Below are 18,660 nucleotides of genomic sequence, written 5' to 3'. Positions count from 1 at the left end.
ATCTTTGTCATATTTGTCATATAGTCATTGTAAAAGTGTAATCAAGTTTTTCTATTAATTTTATGTATAATCATTATAGGAAAATTTGACCAAATCAAATTTCTACCCTGCATATACATGTGCTATAGTGTCTATAATGTGTGTATGTATTTGTTAAAAATAAAAGGAAAATGTTATTCCTAGTGAGTCATAATGATTAGTTATAGCTAAATTCATATTGGAGCAATTTGCATCATAACTATTATAGCTTATGTAAATTATCTGTGTGCCAGTGTGTATTATCAGTTGAAATCTCCTACACCAGAAAATAGTTCATATTTTTGATTGCATCATTCCTTGACTTGGTAATTCAGCATTGTTGAATTTCCTAAAATCATGAAATTTAGCACTGAAAAGAACCTGTGGGTCTCAGTCCTGGTTGTTTGAGAAAATCCAATGAGGGACTTTATAAATGTATGGATTTCAAAGCTTCATCCTAGTTCTAGAGACCAGAGTCATCAGGGCTGGAATTCAGGTGTATGCTCTTTTAAAAAGGTTTACAGTTGGTTCTGATGTGCAGCAACAGTTAAAAAATTCTTGTTTGGACCAGCTTTCCTCACCAAGCCTCCCTCCCCCAGTACCAGAATCCAACTGTAGCGTGTACTAAAAGGTAAGTTCCATGAGGACAAGGATCTTATCTTGGTCTTGACCCCAGAGCCTAGCACAGTGTTAACCTAGCGTTTAATATGAGTTCAATGCATATTTTGTGAATGAATGTATGAGATGAGTTAATGACTGAACAAACAAGAAAACATTCCTCTTTGCCAACATTTTAAAGTTCTTTGTTTGTTTAGTGCTAAATGTTCCAAAATCCCCAAGTTTATGGTGGGCATTAACTCCTGTTTGTTCAACATTAATTGAAATACACAAGCAAGATGTTACCTACCCATTGTCAATTGAGTATATATTTTGCATTATTTTCAGAAATTTATTGTGGACAATATTAATTCATAATCTCTTCCTCACAGATGCTTATGTAATTCCAAAACCTATGTTCCTCAACTCTTAGAAGTATTGATTTCCTTGTCTTTCAAAGTCTAAAACAGCCAAAATAAAAAAAAAAAAATAGAAGCAATATTTTAAATATTGAATGTATTTTAAATAATTATATTTTGTTTTCAAAATATATCTTCCCCTGAGGGAGCAGGAGATCAGTGGGATGCAGACCCCAAATTCTCATAAAAAGACCATACTTAATGGTCTGACTGAGACTAGCGGAATCCCAGCGGTCATGGTCCCCAAACCTTCTGTTGGCACAGGACAGGAACCATCCCCGAAGACAACTCATCAGACATGAAAGGGACTGGACAGTGGGTAGGAGAGAGATGCTGATGAAGAGTGAGCTAATTATATCAGGTGGACACTTGAGACTGTGTTGGCATCTCCTGTCTGGGGGGGGATGGGAGGATAGAGAGAGTTGGAAGCTGGCAAAATTGTCACGAAAGGAGAGGCTGGAAGGGTTGACTCATTAGGGGGAGAGCAAGTGGGAGTATGGAGTAAGATGTATATAAACTTATATGTGACAGTCTGACTTGATTTGTAAACGTTCACTTGAAGCTCAATTAAAGTTAATAAATAAAAAAAAAAAAAACATAACAGACAATTTGAAAATTTACCTGGAGGCATATATGTTTCTGAATGTAGAATTTCAATTTTATAATCACTTAATTTTTCACAAATTAAGTTGTACATTCAATGTAATTCGAATTTTCTGTTGCACTGTGGTGTTTTTGAAACATCACAAAATATTTGGAAATTCACCTGAAAAATAACAAATGCAAACAGCATATTGAAAATAAAAATGAGGGGCTACTTCTATATATTATAACATATCAATAAATTGTGCTGCTAAATCCAAAAAAAAAAAAAAAAATAGCTTGGAAGCTTGGCTCCGTAACCATACACCAGGTCTTCTCCCTATTCATCCATACAACAGTCTCAGGAGGTGGTTTGATCCTATTATTCTCCCTATTGTTCTAGTGATAAGGTCCCTAAGTGTCGAAAAGGGTTTGCACTTGACTACTAACCTAAAGGTTGGAGGTTCAAACCCCACCCAATGATGCCACGGAAGAAAGGTCTGGCAATCTGCTCATATAAAGATTACAGCCAAGAAAACCCTATGGAGCAGTTCTACTCTGACACACATGGGGTGATCATGAGTCAGAAGCAACTTGATGGCAACGGGTTTGGTTTTTTTGTTGTTATGTTCTGTTGATGAGGCCTTCACGCTTAGAGAGGGGAATTGACTTGCAAAGGACACACAGTCAGGACATGGAGAGGTTTGGGTGTGCCCCCAGGTCTCCGTGGGCCAAAGCCTCCTTCCTTAGCTCTGCAACAGTCAGCTGCATCTAGGGACCCACCCTTGGGGCTTCCTCCAGATCGCATTGGGAATGGCCTGTTTCTCATCTCCCCTGGGTGAGGCTGACTCCTCCAAACACAGACACGGACACGGCTGGCCATGGCTGGCCCACCACCACCTGCCCCAGACTGATTCCTTGCACAATGCCATGATTCACAGGGCCCTGCTCTGTGGCCCGAGGTGGGGGCTCCAACACATCATTGGGAATGGCAGGGTTCTGTTTCACCAGCTCAAGAGAAAGGCATCACTGAGCCTGGGGGGCTGAGACCACATGGACAAACCACTCCCTTTCTCCAGAAGCCTCCACTTTCCCTGGAGCCTGACAGCAGTGCCCACATCCACGTGGGTGGAACACACAGAGAAGGAATGTCACGACTGCCCTTCTGGAGCCTGAGCTTGTGTGTTGTCAAGTGGGCACAGCTGTCTCTAGCAAGTCCCAGATGAGCAGCAAGAGGCCGGCAGACTGTCACAAAGGCCATGGGCTTGGAGGTCAGCCTGGCCTTTGAGCTGAATCTTGCCCTGCCACTCACTAGCTGAATGACCTTGGACAAGTCATCCCCCACTTCTGTGCCTCGATATGCTCATCTGCGAAATGGGGCATGAAACACTAAAAGGTGCTGCTGGCACATAGGGAGTGCTGTTCGGGGTGTCTGGGGCCAGGCAAGGAGTGTGAGACTTGGGCTGACAGGCCTGGACTCAGCTCCCAGCTCCACTACGTAACATGCTTGGGCCAAAACAGTTCACTCTGGGGCCTCAATATTGTCTATTAGTATGTCAGGAAGATCAAGATTATGCATGTGACCACCTGGGAGACAGCAGTGCTCAATAAATGCTGCTAAGGGCAGTGTGTGATGGGGAAAAAATATATATATCTTCACTACGTATCAAGCAAATTGCATTTTCCGTCTTACATTTTCCTCTCCTCCCACTTACCTCTTTATTCTAAAACATACATCTCTATAAAAAATAAGCATAAAGAACCAAAATTAAGGGAGCAGTCAGCAAATGACCTTGGACTCAAATTTATGGAAAATAGCTGATACTGCTTTCTGTGGATTTACAGATTATAGAGAAGGGACTTTCAGCTTTCTTAACACTGTTGTAATTTCTTGGCTTTTTCAGCAACCTTCCAGAAGCCTATAAAGGGCAGAAACTCACCCATTAAATTCAAGTATACCCAACTGGCCCACAGTTTATGGGGTGACATAATACATTAATAATATTTTGATAGCAATAACAATTTTACCAGGAAAATAAAGACAAAGTAGTTTTTCTTCTTAAAAATAATAAATTATATTTATATGAATATGCTATAAATATGTTCTTAAGTATAATTTTTTTTTGTCTTGTTCATTTAATGGCTGCTCAAAATCTAAATGTTTTCCTATCACAGGCCCATGGATGTGACCCTAAGTCTGAAAGATCCCCACTATCCTGACCATGACCTTGGAATCATTTTGCTTTCAGTCATTCTTACCCCTAAAGAAGGAGAACCCAGAGATGTGGTAAGTCTCCCCACAGCCTGGTAGGAACTTTCTTTGCTCTCACCTGTGCGAATGCTGTGAGCCTTCTTTGGACCCAGCGCTAATAATAAAGAGAAGCTGCATATGAAAACCTGGCCTTGTTCTTTGTTTCTGTGAGTATCCTGGGTATGGCTATCCATGCTTATTCTACCTTTTGAACTCAAATCTCCTATTCCATACTCCAGATCAGAACCTCTTGTTGTAAATAAGGGACCTACTTGCATCTTTTATTATATCGTTTGTCATTTTTAGACATGTTACATTTTAGGCAAATATCAGTATTCATTCAGGTAATTCATTTATTAGTGGAATATCTGGAATTCCACACTGAGGTAGCCAGACCTTTCTATTTTGATTGTATTGTCAGGTGTATCATAACAAAGAAAATGAGGTGAAATTATAACAGAGTTTCTGTTTTCTGGTATTTGTTTGCTGAATGATAAGTGAGTACTTTCCATCTTCTTGACGGGCTTCCATATTGGTATGACCCATTTTTCAGCACTGGCTGTCTGTGCTTCCTTGCATACCATGCTGCAGTAGGAAACTGACAGGAGATACAGAGGAGCCAATCACTCCAGCACTGTTGAAGTGGCATGAAAAATACCAGATTTGACCTGCATCAGTATGCGTGCCAGGATACTTACGCCACTACTTAGCAGACATCATTTATTAGATTCAGTGCCCTTTCAGGTACCTGGGAGCTACTCTAACCTGATCAGATGGTAACACATTTTAGGAGTTGATGTAATTTTTTTTTAAGCAAGTTCAGCTTTGCGTATATTCCTGTCTTAGAATAATGCATGATTTAAATTGCTCTATATTGTCTGTTGGAAAGGTGTTATTGACATTTTTTTCCTAGATTGTAGATAAAAATAGTGAAATACACTGCCAAATTTTTGAAGTGTTTTAAACTCATTGAAAATTCATCCTCTTCTACAAGTATTTCTTTCTATCCTCTTTTAAAAATTGAATAATGATTGATATATATATCATATATAGTGTATACATAAAACATATTGATAATTATAATATTTGCTAAGTATGATTTAAGTAGCCATACTTCCTCAGTGAGGGAGGAGTTTCTCTTTTCCAGCAAGTATTACCAAATAATACTTAGTATGAGAACTCAACACTGTGAAATTGTGCATACATGCAGGCACACGAGCACATGTATGCAGATGGAAAGGTGACTGAGAATAAAAAAAACTACAGAGAATATTCAGAAAGGGAAACTATTCATGGAAGTCCATCATTTTTTAAGTCAGCACTTCAGAAGTGCTAGAGTTAGAGAAGGTAGAAGCAAGGACAGTGTGGGGGATCATGGTGCATGATGGCACTGCACTGGAAGGGAGATGCCCAGATTGTGTAGAGCTCACTGGCTGTGTTAACATTTGGCGTCTTCTTTCAAAGAGCAGTGGAGAGCCACTGAAAGGTCTGTAGACAGGAAGAGGCATAATCATATTTGCCTTTTGAAAATATTTCTGTATCTACACTGTAGAAAACAGACTAAAACAGCAAAATGAATGCTTGGAGACCAGTTAGGAGGCTATTTCAGAAATCCAGGTGAAAGAAGACAGAGGCTTGGATTAGGGCTGCCAGAGGTAGAGGTGGAGGGAAACGGACAGGTTTACCTGTAGGAGGTAAAATCAAGCAAACTTGGTGGTAGAATATTCTTGCTTTGGGGTTTCTTTGTATTTTAACAAAGACAGCACTTCATAAATGAAAATATCTAAGTCTTATGTGTCCCTAAACCATCCAAACTTGCAATATTACTGGAGGTTGGAATGAGTTGTTTCTTGGTGATTTGATGATAGTCTGCTGAATTTTTACATTATAGGATCATTTATTGCATACTCTAAAATTAAACTGAGGATTTTAGGGATCAAGTTAGTATCAAGAGATGTCGTAATAAAGCCGCTGAGTTGTTCTGAATTACACAGAAGTATATATTTTTTTTTTTTTATATGCTAGCACAGGTAGCTTCTAACATTACTTGTTTTTCAATAATCCTTTCAAAAATCCTTCAATCTTCATGGCTGCCTAAACTCACTTTTTAATCATAGCGTCTTTTTAATTAAAGGAAAATCATTAAAAAATATTACAGTGCTTGGGAGGTGATCATTAGTTATCAACCAAATAGGAAAGAGAATAGGTGGGATTTAATGAACCAGTTACACATCAGTAAGCTGGTTTTATTCCTCTTCTTCTTTTCCCCCTTTTTCTTTCTCCTCATTGTCCTGTCACACTTACCGTTAACACAAACAGTCTCTCTTGAAATTTTTATGCCATTTCCTTGATTCACATCCCTTTGCCCCAACTTTTTTGGAAGAAATCTCTTACTGCCAAGTATTTTTCATTCACTGCCTACTTCGTGCCCTCCCCTTTCAGCATTCGAGGAAGCACTGGAATTTATTCTGCTGGGTTGACTGAGATATTTTCTTCCCTCCCATACTGTTCTTGACTCCCACCCAGCTTCTCTCCTCTTCACTAGAGAAGCAAGTAGCTTAGCCGGGACTCAGAAGAGGCACGATAGTTGCAGTCTGTACCAGAGCTGGCCGCTGGCTGGTGAACATCCTCACACTTTCTATCTTGACCTCAGCCACAGCTAAGGAAGCAGAGAGAAGCATGACTAGTATGGCTATACTAGGTAGTACAGCAACTTAACTCTTTGTGGCTGTGCTTAATAGCCAAGGGCTTGGCGTTGGTTGTAGAGAGGCAAACTGGGTCAAGGGGAGGAAGAGAAGGGCTAAAAGATCCCTCCCACATCATAGTAGATTCTGTTGAGAGCTAGTATGGTACCTGGCACATTTGATGTCCTAGATTTAAATCTCAGTTTCTAACTGTATGTTTTCCGTTATGAAAATTCCCAATAAATCTATATAAATTTACCTTTTTTTGTTGTTTGTCTATGTAACGGTTCTATAACTATTTCATTAAAATCTCAAAAAGTGTTAATCATCACTAGTTTTTAGAATAACTCCCTCATTCTTCTTCTCTTCCACATATGTTCCCTTACTTGTAACCTCTGTCCCAGCCGTAAACTCCTTCACAGTTCCCCTTCTCGCAAGTCCAAGCTTTCGTCAGTGTCACTTATGGTACCTAAAATATGCCTATACTCCATCCTATGGCCTATCACTCCTGAAAAAATATATGGAAAAATTATTACCTCTGATTATCTTTCTTATCATGACTCCTCTCAAAAACTAGTCCAGTGGTTGTTCTATACCCCGTGGTTGTTCAATGAGTTGTAGAGAAAATCACTGCAAGGGTTTGAAGGGATGCTTTAAAGAGCCAGGAGAAGGTACTTTAATTTTTTATTCTCACTTCAACATTCAAACCCCTGAAGTTGTCACAAACAATATTAAATAATTAAATAACTATATAATATTCTTTAGTAAGTTCTTATAATTGTGTATTAATGATAATCCGCTTAATTTCAGGTCGTATTGCTCTCCTCAAGGTTTCTAATGATGACAATGGAGTCTAATCACAAATCACTGTATTTCCTTCAATTTGTGACATATCTAGAGTTAGCTAAATGTATTTCTCTGGGCTACACTCAAAGTTTCTTCACAAAAAGCAATCAAAGATCCAATGTATCATCAAAATAGGTTTTCATATATGTGAAATACTTAGCCTCTTGCTACAGTTAAAATGGTATGCTGAACTTTCACAAATTATCCTCTTAAAAAACTTCAGGGGCAAATCTTATTTAAAGAAATTCAAACTCAAAATGTGCCAAACCAGAAATCAGGTACTAAAAAGTTCACAATTCCATTTCATATTTATTCAGAGTGATGTATAAGGAAGGAATAGAGGATGATTTTGCACTGACCCTCATGCAGCAAAATTATAAGAATAATAACTGTTTTCTTCAGTTATTACCTCAGATACAATTTAAGCTTTGGGGACTTAAAACTTCAATTTCAAGACCACATTTTTATGCTTGTGTGTATAAAACTTTGCTAAATATTTTATGTGTATTACAATGGAGAATGTACAAGATGAGTTTGAAAAGCTTTTAAACAATAAATCCCTAACAATCAAGTCAGAAATAGGACATTAGCATTTAGAAAAATCGTGAAAAAAGTAGGAAGAAATAAATGACTGGAAAAACAGAGTACTTAGCATCACAAAGTGCTTAAGATTTCTAAATCAGTTATCTCATGAGTTTTTTATGCTCTGCTAATATTGACAATTCACTCCATGAATTACGTAGCTGGGATGATTTCTCCTTGTGTGGATTCCCAGTTCTGGATATAAGTAAAACTGAAGAAAATGTTGAAAAAAACCTGTCAGCCTACTGAATCTACTAAAAAGCCTCTAAAATATGCAATGTCTAATTACAACAATTTAAAAAGTGTAGTATGAAAAACAGCAGAAGTATTTCTTAGTTGGCTATATTGACATCTCCCTTAAGTTCATGATTGAGTCTTTAAAAGTAAATCCCAGATTCAAGTAGATATATATATATATATGTTTTTTTTTTTTTATCTTAAGTTTCCAGCATTGTGTGTACGAGAAACCAAAACATTCACTGGGGGCATGCTGATGAGTTGCATGGCACAAGTGTCATTTCTGTTTTGAGTGCATGTCCTGTTTTTGACCCGCAAAAGTGTGCCGTGTATACATGTGCATCCTGTATCTGGTACTATGGTTTGATCGTGTGTTTGAGTTCTTTCTGGCTCTTTTCTTAGCAGAGTTCAATGCACAGCTTTCTTCATTGGAGAATTTGTGAAATAAAAGTGAGTTAATTTGTGTTATACACTTTCTTAGATAACCTAGACCTATGTATTGCTTGGCTAAAGCTAAAAAAAACAGAAAATTCTAAGAAACATATGAATTGACCCTGGTTGACTTGTAGTGAACTTAAAAATACATATGTCTCCTGTTGGTTTACTCTCATATTTTTCAGAATTATTCCGTAGCCAACATTTAGAAAAAATATCCACCCCTACAAATATTTGAATGTATGTTTTGTAACTTGTACATACTATAATCTCTAGACATTCTGTGATTTTTTTTATATCTGTAGTAGCTATGTAGTTGCCTAAAGAAGACATCACTAAAATAAAAGATAAAGTGAAAAATGAATTGAGATTGTGAAATTTTCTAAAAACATAATCACTTTGCAGCTCATCTATTAATAGGTCATATTTTTATGCCACTTACTGTTTTTATTGGCTTTAAGGAAGGCTGAGCTGCTAATCACTAATATAAGAATTTGAGTTGTAACATAATAATATTTGATAATAATACTGTCAAAAATAAATTCATATGTTTCTCAGTTGAAGTTAAGGTCATAGAGCAAACAACAAATCTTATTTTTTCTAGAATTTGCTTTATCTTCTATCTTTAACAATCCCTAAACAATATTTCTTCTCTAACATGTCTCACAGACAGCAAAGGTAACAGTATTAACAGTATGTCAATTAAATTCTTTTTTTTTTTTTTTTAACTTTTCTGTTGTTTTCAGTTTAGTGACTCTACCTTAACTCAACTATCTAAAAAGAAAAGAGACTTGAGAGGGGGATATTTAAGCCCACGGCTTAGCTAGTTGGTAGAAGTTTTGTTATAAAATCGAGGGCCATTTTAAGAGTCACTAGATCTAATAACAGAACTCTAGGTACTGTATCAGGAAGAAAAATAATGAATTGGTCCTCATAATTGACAAGTCTATCATATTTATGCTTAGGGAAATCTCTGACTTTTTTTTCTATCAGTTTCCCAATCTGAAAAATAATACCATACAGCCTATTTATAAAACTGACTTTGAGAGACAGGAAAAATACTAACTCTGTAGTTTGCCTTACACCAAAAACCCAAACCAAACCCAGTGTGCTGTCGAGTCGATTCTGACTCATAGCGACCCTATAGGACAGAGTAGAACTGCCCCATAGAGTTTCCAAGGAGTGCCTGGCAGATTTGAACTGCCGACCCTTAAGGTTAGCAGCTGTAGCACTTAACCACTACGCCACCAGGGTTTCCTTGCCTTACACAGAGAAGGCTAATTATACGTAGTGGTTCTAAGTCAGGAGCTGTGACTTTGACCAGCAGCATTCCTGAATTAGGTTGATTGAGTAGTGTTGCCATGAGATTCCAGCCTCCCTAGCATTCTAGAGACCCCTTTCTCATAGTTTAACATTTATAATAGAATAGAATTTTATATTACAGTAATCTTAAATCCTAGATGATAATGGTAGATGACTGTGAGTTAAGACATTTCCTTTTTTTTACTTATTTTTATTGTTCCACTTGATTTGGCATAAAACATTGTCTCTAGGAATTACAGGTTTTTGTCCATTGAAACTCTGCTTTCTGAGACAGTAGAGTAGAGCATTTGTTATCTGACTCCTTATGGAGCAGTTTTGGTGAATATTGCATACCACAAAAGTGCTTAATTGCCTTTTGATGATGATGGAGGACATGGTGGTGGTGGTGGTGATGATAATAATACTGATGACAATGACTTATTCAACACCAACCACAAACATTTATTGTATGTCTACCAGAGGTCCTTCTCCACAACTCAGTGATGGTTTTTGTTCCTTCAAAATGAATTAAACATCAACGCTTAGAAAACATATAAAATACTTGTTGTAATAATATTTGAAAATAACACCTTGCAGTTTCTTGGCCCATTTGAAAAAAATTAGGAAATTATTATAACCTTACAAAATCTATTACTCTTGTATATTTTCATTAATATTTAATACAATAGTATATAGATAAAATATGCCCTATAAAATCACTGTCTACAAAAAGAGAAATTTAACTACACTTTTCACAATTTTATGACTTTCTTATTTCCTATCATAGAACCTCTACATAATTCCATTCTCTTGATTTAGGCCAAAGGTTGGCTTCTATATGACTTCGCCTTGTATTAAGATCTTTTCTTCTTTGCATTTTTGTAAGCCATGGGTAGTTTCTAAAACAGTCCTGCTTTAGAGTGGATTCTGATGAAGTCGATACAGTTCTTTGAGGCACAAGTGTTCTTACTAGACATACAAATATGACAAGTATTACTATAAGCTATATTTTTTGCTCCAAATATTCCTTATTCTCCACTTTATCTGTCTTAAAGATAATGGTAACAGTCAGACAGGATATAGAGTTTAATCAGAAAGGTTAATACCTCAGCATTCACTGAGAATTTTTTTTTCAACTGAAGAGAAGCAATAAAATCCTTTGGGTTTTTATGATTTATTTTATGCAAGAGACCAGTGATCTTGGGCACCCATCACAATCTCCATAACCTTAATTAAAACTTTTGGTCATACATACTTCTTACTATGATATAAGCACACTAGTTTAAAGGCTGTGCTTTGGCTAAACATTTAGCAAGGAAGACCCAGTAATAGCCATAACAATATGCATGACTTTTCTCCGTGGAAACATTTGTAGTCCCTGATATAACTAAAGATTATTTAGAAACAGAGACAATTTGAGGTTGCCACCAAAACAAAAAACTTTGAATATGTTTGATTAAAAAAAAAAAGATTCTTATATGCCTGGTAAGGTCACTTACGCCCTCTACCCCACCACCAAAAGGATCAATTGCCAATCATGAAGCTTAATGTGTGTTTTTTTTTTTTTTTTCCTATTGATAATTAAGGTATTTCAACATTTCTGTTCTATTTCAAATATGTTGTCCCATTTCTTTGTCCAAAAGAATAAACCAAATGAACTCTCACTGGAAAGACTGCTTGAATGTTAAAGGTGCTTCTCATTGTGTGGACATGTTTTTCTAAAACAATTTTTGTCTTGTATCGTTGCTGGAAACTGTTTGCTGTTTAAAGAGCTAATAAATGTTAAGTGTCCTCTAGAGAACCATTGGCTCTCCTATCTGTACTTGAGTGAAAAGATAATTAAAATGCTTTATTTCATTTACAGACAATGCTAATGAGGAAGAGTTGGAAAAGATCAAGTAAGGTAAAGCTTTTTTTTTGAGAACTGTCAGCTGCTTTCCCAAATCTCTCTCATACCTCTCTTCAGTCTATACCACAGGGTTTCATCACTTTTCAAGTGTTATTTTTTCCATGAACTTTAAGGGCACCATATGATGCTTTTTAGTAAGTAGAAATCACATTGATCAGTAGCACCCGAATCATCCGCTCTCTAATCTCTGGTCACTTCTCAACATCATTCTCGCCGTCTGGTCTCTGTTATATGTACAACAGGGTCTAGAAAATCTCTTTGCTCTAGTTTAGGAATAAAATGATGAGGCTAGGTCAGCGGCACTCCAGACAGGAGGAAGATTTATAGTACGTATTGTTTTTATTCACTGAAATGTATGAAGTTCTTCAAACTCAAAATCTTTCTATTACTATTATCTTTGGAGTACATAATGAGGAAACTTTTCCATCATTGCCTCTTCTCACTTCAAGAAATAAATGACTCAGGAGTGAGATGTGTTTGTGGTTCCTGTAACTTATGAAATCTTGGCTATTCCTATGGGATGTATGCTATATAAGATACAAACTAAGCTTGTAATCGTTGAGTGGTGGTGCCACTCTTGGGCACACGTAATTATCATGATGAAACTGCACGCTTATAGGAATAGGCTTTGAAACAAATCAAAGGCATTTTATCTGTAAAAATCTTATTTGTTCAAAATTTTAGTTAAAACATCTTTATTCCTTCTTATTGGCGACTCATTTTTTTAGACCCTGGTACATGACAATCTTCTGTCTTCCATTCTTATTAAATCATGCTATTCCTTAAGCTTTTCTTTAATTTTGCCATTTTGATTATTGTAAATTAAGAAAGTATATAAGAAAATGTTTTTCTGTATTTATGGTAATATCTTTATCTGTTTTAACAAGTGTTTCCTACTATACAGTTTCTCCACAATTCTTAAAGAATTAATGACTAAAAGGTAATTTAGCTAACTAAAAGGTCAGGAGGGAAACCCTGGTGGCATAGTGGTTAAGTACTACAACTGCTAACCAAGAGGTCAGCAGTTTGAATCCGCCAGGCGCTCCTTGGAAACTCTATGGGGCAGTTCTACTCTGTCCTATAGGGTCGCTATGAGTCGGAATCGACTTGACGGCACTGGGTGAAAGGCCAGGACCACTTTAAAAATTAACTTTAGCAATTTTTTTAAAATGAAGAACATTTATTAAAGAAAGTACTGAATATTTCTAACTTTGTGTTCACCGTGCTTTCTACTAATTAAAATAAACTATCCAGCAGTTTTAAAGAAATGTTTGCACTGTTCATTTTTGTATTACTCTTTTGCTTTGTAATTTTACTTTTAACTTACTGTATTAAAAGTACATATATTTTTAACATCCATTAAATTTGACTTTCACCATACTGTATTTATATTATAATATACTTGTGTAAAAAAATATGAATCCGTTAATATGTAGCAATATCCTTTCTTTCAGATGTAGTTAAGTTGTAATGCTGCAGCAGGTTATTACACAGGATTTAGTATTAAGCAATAAGAATTTTTTTTTTTTAATAAGAATGATCCCTTTTATTGTAGAATAAAAGAAAGAAGAAAAATAAAGATGTTTTTAAAAATTTTTTTAAATTTTATTATAATCATAAATTAAGTAAAAATAAGTCACCTTTTCATTCAGCCTACAAAAAATCTAAGTGAATAATAAACATCTATTCTTCACTATGCCTAAAATTCTTCTTCTTATTCTTATTCATATTCCCTTTCTGTGTACAAACTGGTACATTTTTCTTGCTTTATACTGAAGATACAGAATTCTCTATGTGTAACTCAACACTCATTTGGATACTTGGCAGATTATTTTTATTGTGTGCTATAATATAGCTTTTGGATTCTTAGCCTTAGAGGATTTTTCATTTCACTTATTTATTTAGAATATTGAATGCTGAGTAAAGTAAATTCACTTCACTCCTTTGTTTTTTCTATGAAAACAATGAACAGCTGTTAATTCATTCAAATTTTAACTGTTTCCTAAAACGTATGCCATATTCATCCATATTAGTGTAGTGTTACAAGAGTGGCAAAACTCAGAAATCTCTACTGGGACCTAAGACTGCATGACGAGTGAAAGACTGAGGCAGTCTTAAAAGAAGAAAGACAGGGCTGGCAATGCCTTGTCAGCCTCAGGATTTCCAGAAACCATCCTTCTTAGAGAAAATGAAAATAATGGGCCATCAGAGAGCTTGAGATATATAGAATTCTAGACAAAAGTTTCATAGTTCGATATGAAGACTATTGAGAAGCCACCTACACTGATAATGCAGTAATGTCATCTTAATAGAGTATATAGCCCAACTGAAGGTCATTTCAATCAATTGCTGTAGTTGTTAGGTGCCGTCAAGTTGGTTCTGACTCATAGTGACACTGTGTACAGCAGAACAAAATCCTGCCCAGTCCTGTGCCATCCTCACAGTCATTGCTGTTTAAGCCCATTGTTGCAGCCACTGTGTCAATCCAACTTACCGAGGGTGTTCCTCTTTTATTGCTGACCCTCTGCTTTACCAATGATGATGTCCTTCTCCAGGGACTGTTAGCTCCTGATAACATGTCTAAAGTGCATGAGACTAAGTCTCGCCATCCTCGCTTTTGAGGAACATCCTGGCTGTACTTCTTCTAAGACAGACTTCTTCATTCTCTTGCCAGTGTATGGTATATTCAGTATTTTTCACCAACACCACAACTCAAAGGCATTAATTCTTCTACAGTCAGAAATTCCTTATTCATTGTCCAGTTTCAAGTGCATATAACACAACTGAAAATACTATTGCTTGATTCTGGTGTACCTGAGTCCTCAAAGTGACATCTTTGCTTTTGAATACTTTAAAGAGATTTTTTTTGCAGCAGATTTGCCCGCAATGAGTTTTTTGGTTTCTTACTGCTGTTTCCGTGAGCAGGATTGTGGATCCAAATAAAATGAAACCTTGACAACATCAGTCTTTTCTCTGTTTATCATGATGTTGCTTATTGGTCCTGTTTTGAAAATGTTTTGTTTTCTTTATGTTAAGGCCGAAGGCAGAGGTCTTTGATCTTCAACACTAAGTGTTTCAAGTCCTCTTTGATTTCACCAAACAAGGTTGGTCATCTGAATATCACAGGTTGTTGATGAGTCTTCCTTCAATCCTGATGCCCCATTCTTCATACAGTCCAGTTTCTCAGAGTATTTGCTCAGCGTACAGATTAAGTATGGTGAAAGGATACAACCCTGCCACACAGCTTTTCTGATTTTAAACATGCAGTATCCTCTTATTCTGTTTGAACGACTGCCTCTTGGTCTATGTACAGGTTCCTCATGAGCACAATTAAGTGTTCTGAAATCCCCATTCTTCTCCAAGTTATCCATAATTTATTATCCACACAGTCGAATGTCTTTGCATAGTCAATAAAACACAGGTAAACATGTTTCTGGTATTCTTTGCTTTTAGTCATGATCCATCTGACATCAGCAATAATATCCTTCATTCCACATCCTCTTCTGAATTAGCTTGGATTTCTGGCATTTCCCTGTTGATGTACTGTTGCAACCACGTTTTAATGATCTTCAGCAAAATTTTACTTGTCAGTGACATTAATGGTATTGTTTCAATAATTTCCGCATTCTGTTGGATCACCTTTTTTTGGAATGGGCACAGATAATGGATCTCTTCCAGTCTGTTGGCCAGGTAGCTGTCTTCTAAATTTCTTGGCACAGACGCGTGAGCACTTCCAGCATTACATCCGTTTGTTGAAACATTTCAATAGATGTTTATCAATTCCTGCAGCTTTGTTTTTCATCAAGCCTTCAGTGCAGCCTGGACTTTTTCCTGCAGTACCATCAGTTCTTGTTCATATGTCACCTCCTGAAATGGTTGAACATCGACCAATTATTTTTGGTACAGTGACTCTGTGTATTCCTTCTATCTCCTTTTGAAGCTTCCTGTGTCATTCCATATTTTGCCCATAGAATCCTTCAATATTGCAACTCAAGGCTTGAATTTTCTTTTTTTTTTCAGTTCTTTCAGCTTGAGAAATGCCAAGCATGTTCTTTTCATTTGGTTTTCTAACACCAGGTCTTTGTACATTTCATTTTGATACTTTACTTCGTCTTCTCAAGCCACCCTTTGAAATCTTTCATTCCGCTCTTTTACTTCATCATTTCTTCCTATTGCTTTAGTTACTCTGCACTCAGAGCAAGTTTCAGAGTTTTTTCTAATGTCCATTTTGGACTTCCTTTTCTCTTTTCAATGACCTTTTGTTTTCTTCATATATGATGTCTTTCATGTCATCCCACAACTCATCTGGTCTTCGGTCATTAGTGTCCAATGTATCAAATCTATTTTTGAGATGGTCTCTAAATTCAGATGGGATATACTCAAGGTTGTACTTTGGCTCTCGTGGACTTATTTTAATTTTCTTCTGCTTCAATTTGAACTTTCATATAAGCAGTTGATGGTCTGTTCTGGAGTTGGCCCCTGGTCTTGTTCAGACTAATGATATTGAGCTTCTCCATCATCTCTCTCCACAGATACAGTCGATTTGATTCCTATGTATTCCATCTGACAAAGTCCACCTGTTAGTTGCCATTTGTATTTATGTTGTTGAAAAAAAGGTATTTCCCATGAATAAGTTTTTGGTCTTGCAAAATTCTATCATGCAATCTCCAGCATCATTTCTATCACCAAGGCCATATTTCCCAACTACTGATGCTTCTTTATTTCCAACTTTCACATTCAAATCACCAGCGATTGTCAATGCATCTTGATTGCATGTGTGATCAAACTGCAGAAGTTGGTAAAAATCTTCAATTTCTTCATTTTTGGTATTAGTGTTTGGTGCATAAATTTGAGTAGTAGTTGTATTAAATGGTCTTCCTTGTAGGCATAGGGACGTTATACTATCACTGACAGTGTTGTACTTCGGGATAAATCTTGAAATATTCTTTTTGACCATGAATTTGATGCTGTTCCTCTTCAATTTGTCATTTCCAGCATAGTAGACCATATGGTTGTCTGATTAAAAATGGCCAGTACCAGTCCATTTCAGCTCATTAACGTCTAGGATATCTATCTTCAAGCATTCCATTTCATTTTTGGCCTTAGTGGTTGGTGTGTAAATTTGAATAATATTTGTATTAACTTATCTTCCTTGTAGGTGTATGGATATTATCCTGTCATCGAAAGCATTGTATTTCAAAATCAACCTTGAAATATTGTTTTTGACAGAGACTGTAATGCCATTCCTCTTCAAGTTGTCATTCTCGCATAGTAGATCATGTGATTGTCTGATTCAAAATGGCCAACACCAGTCCATTTCAGCTCACTAATGCCTAAAATATTGATGTTTATGTACTCCATTTCATTTTTGATGATTTCCAATTTTCCTAGGTTCATACTACGTGCATTCCATTTTCTAATTATTAACGGATGTTTGCAGCTCTTTCTTCTTATTTTGAGTTGTGTCACATCAGCAAATGAAGGCCTGAAAAGCTTTACTGCATCCACATCATTAAGGTTGACTTTATTTTGAGGAGGCAGCTCTTCTCTTGTCATATTTTGAGTGCCTTCCTCCCTGAGGGGCTCATCTTGCAGGACTATATCAGACAATGTTCTGCTGCTATTCATAAGATTTTCACTGGCCAATTTTTTAAGAAGTAGATCACCAGGTCCTTCTTCCCAGTCTGTTTTAGTCTGGAAGCTCTTCTGAAACCTGTTGACATTGGGTGACCCTGCTGGTAAATACTGGTGGCATAGCTTCCAGCATCATAACAACACACAAGCAACCACAGTACAACAAACTGACAGATGAGTATATTTCTATCAATGCTATATAGATACTCTATCAATACTATGCAGATTGCCAAATTGAAGGCCCTCGATTGGCTCTGTTTATTCATAAATGCTCTAGATAAAATGAGTGAACATGGAATGAGAGATTTTTAGAATTGACCATAGTCTCATGGACAAATGTTCAATAATGTTTTTGCAACAAGTAAATATTAAAATTAATATACATAGTCAGAAATTGGGTATAAAGAATGCTTGCAAAATTAATTATTATTATCTAAACCTTGGGATAAAGAGGGATAGTTGTAATAGGCTGAGGTCGATGCAAAAGAGGTCATAACATTTTTTAAGAAACTGTACCATTTACTATTTAAGACATTCAAGAAATGTGTATTTAGCCAGTACTGCATGTAAAATCTTTTGCTTTATTTTTGTCAGCCGAATGGGACACAATTAGCACAGAATCATGAAAAAGTGACTTAAGGGGTCTCCTTCTGAGCAACTGATCTACATCTTCCATACAAAAAGCTATTTGCTTCTGCTCTATGACTGTCTCCCAAGTGGAGAAAACCAAAACCAAACCCACTGCTGTCGAGTCAATTCCGACTCATAGTGACCCTATAGGACAGAGTAGAACTGCCCCACATGGTTTCCAGGGAGTGCCTGGTGGATTCGAACTGCTGACCTTTTGGTTAGCAGCCATAGCTCTTAACCACTATGCCACCAGGGTTTCCCCAACTGGACAGTAGCTGTGTTTATTTGGGAGCTTGCCCTGTTTTATTTTATTTAACCAAATTTAGATTTGAGAAGTGAGAGAAAGAGAGATCATCTATGGGTTTGAATAGGAATGGGAAATAGGGTGAAATTTCAAGAATGTTATTAGATGTAGTAGAACACAATGGTCACTGCACAATTCTCAAGAAATCTAGTGAGAAGGAATACATACACACAAACCATGGAAATATGATTAAAGAGAAATGTATCTCTCTGCTGATAATAAGGAAGCAA

At 36.5% G+C, this 18,660-nt stretch overlaps 1 protein-coding gene across 9 annotated transcripts in view; it reads left to right on the top strand.

The window, feature by feature from the left end:
* MCTP1 (multiple C2 and transmembrane domain containing 1) overlaps window positions 1-18,660 on the top strand; it is a 610,169-nt gene that overhangs the window by 355,152 nt on the left and 236,357 nt on the right. For 4 of the 9 annotated variants that reach the window (XM_049868351.1, XM_049868324.1, XM_049868309.1 and 1 more), the window contains exons 5-7: window positions 3,792-3,903; window positions 8,622-8,666; window positions 11,818-11,856. In XM_049868351.1, the coding sequence (XP_049724308.1) occupies window positions 3,792-3,903; window positions 8,622-8,666; window positions 11,818-11,856 (196 nt within the window). The remainder of the gene's footprint in view (window positions 1-3,791; window positions 3,904-8,621; window positions 8,667-11,817; window positions 11,857-18,660) is intronic. The other 5 variants (XM_049868360.1, XM_049868332.1, XM_049868341.1 and 2 more) reach the window with 2 other exon arrangements.

The sequence above is a fragment of the Elephas maximus genome, chromosome 2 (genome assembly GCF_024166365.1).
Source record: "Elephas maximus indicus isolate mEleMax1 chromosome 2, mEleMax1 primary haplotype, whole genome shotgun sequence".
In the NCBI taxonomy this organism is placed as follows: Eukaryota; Metazoa; Chordata; class Mammalia; order Proboscidea; family Elephantidae; genus Elephas; species Elephas maximus.
This window is presented reverse-complemented; position numbering and strand designations above follow the sequence as displayed.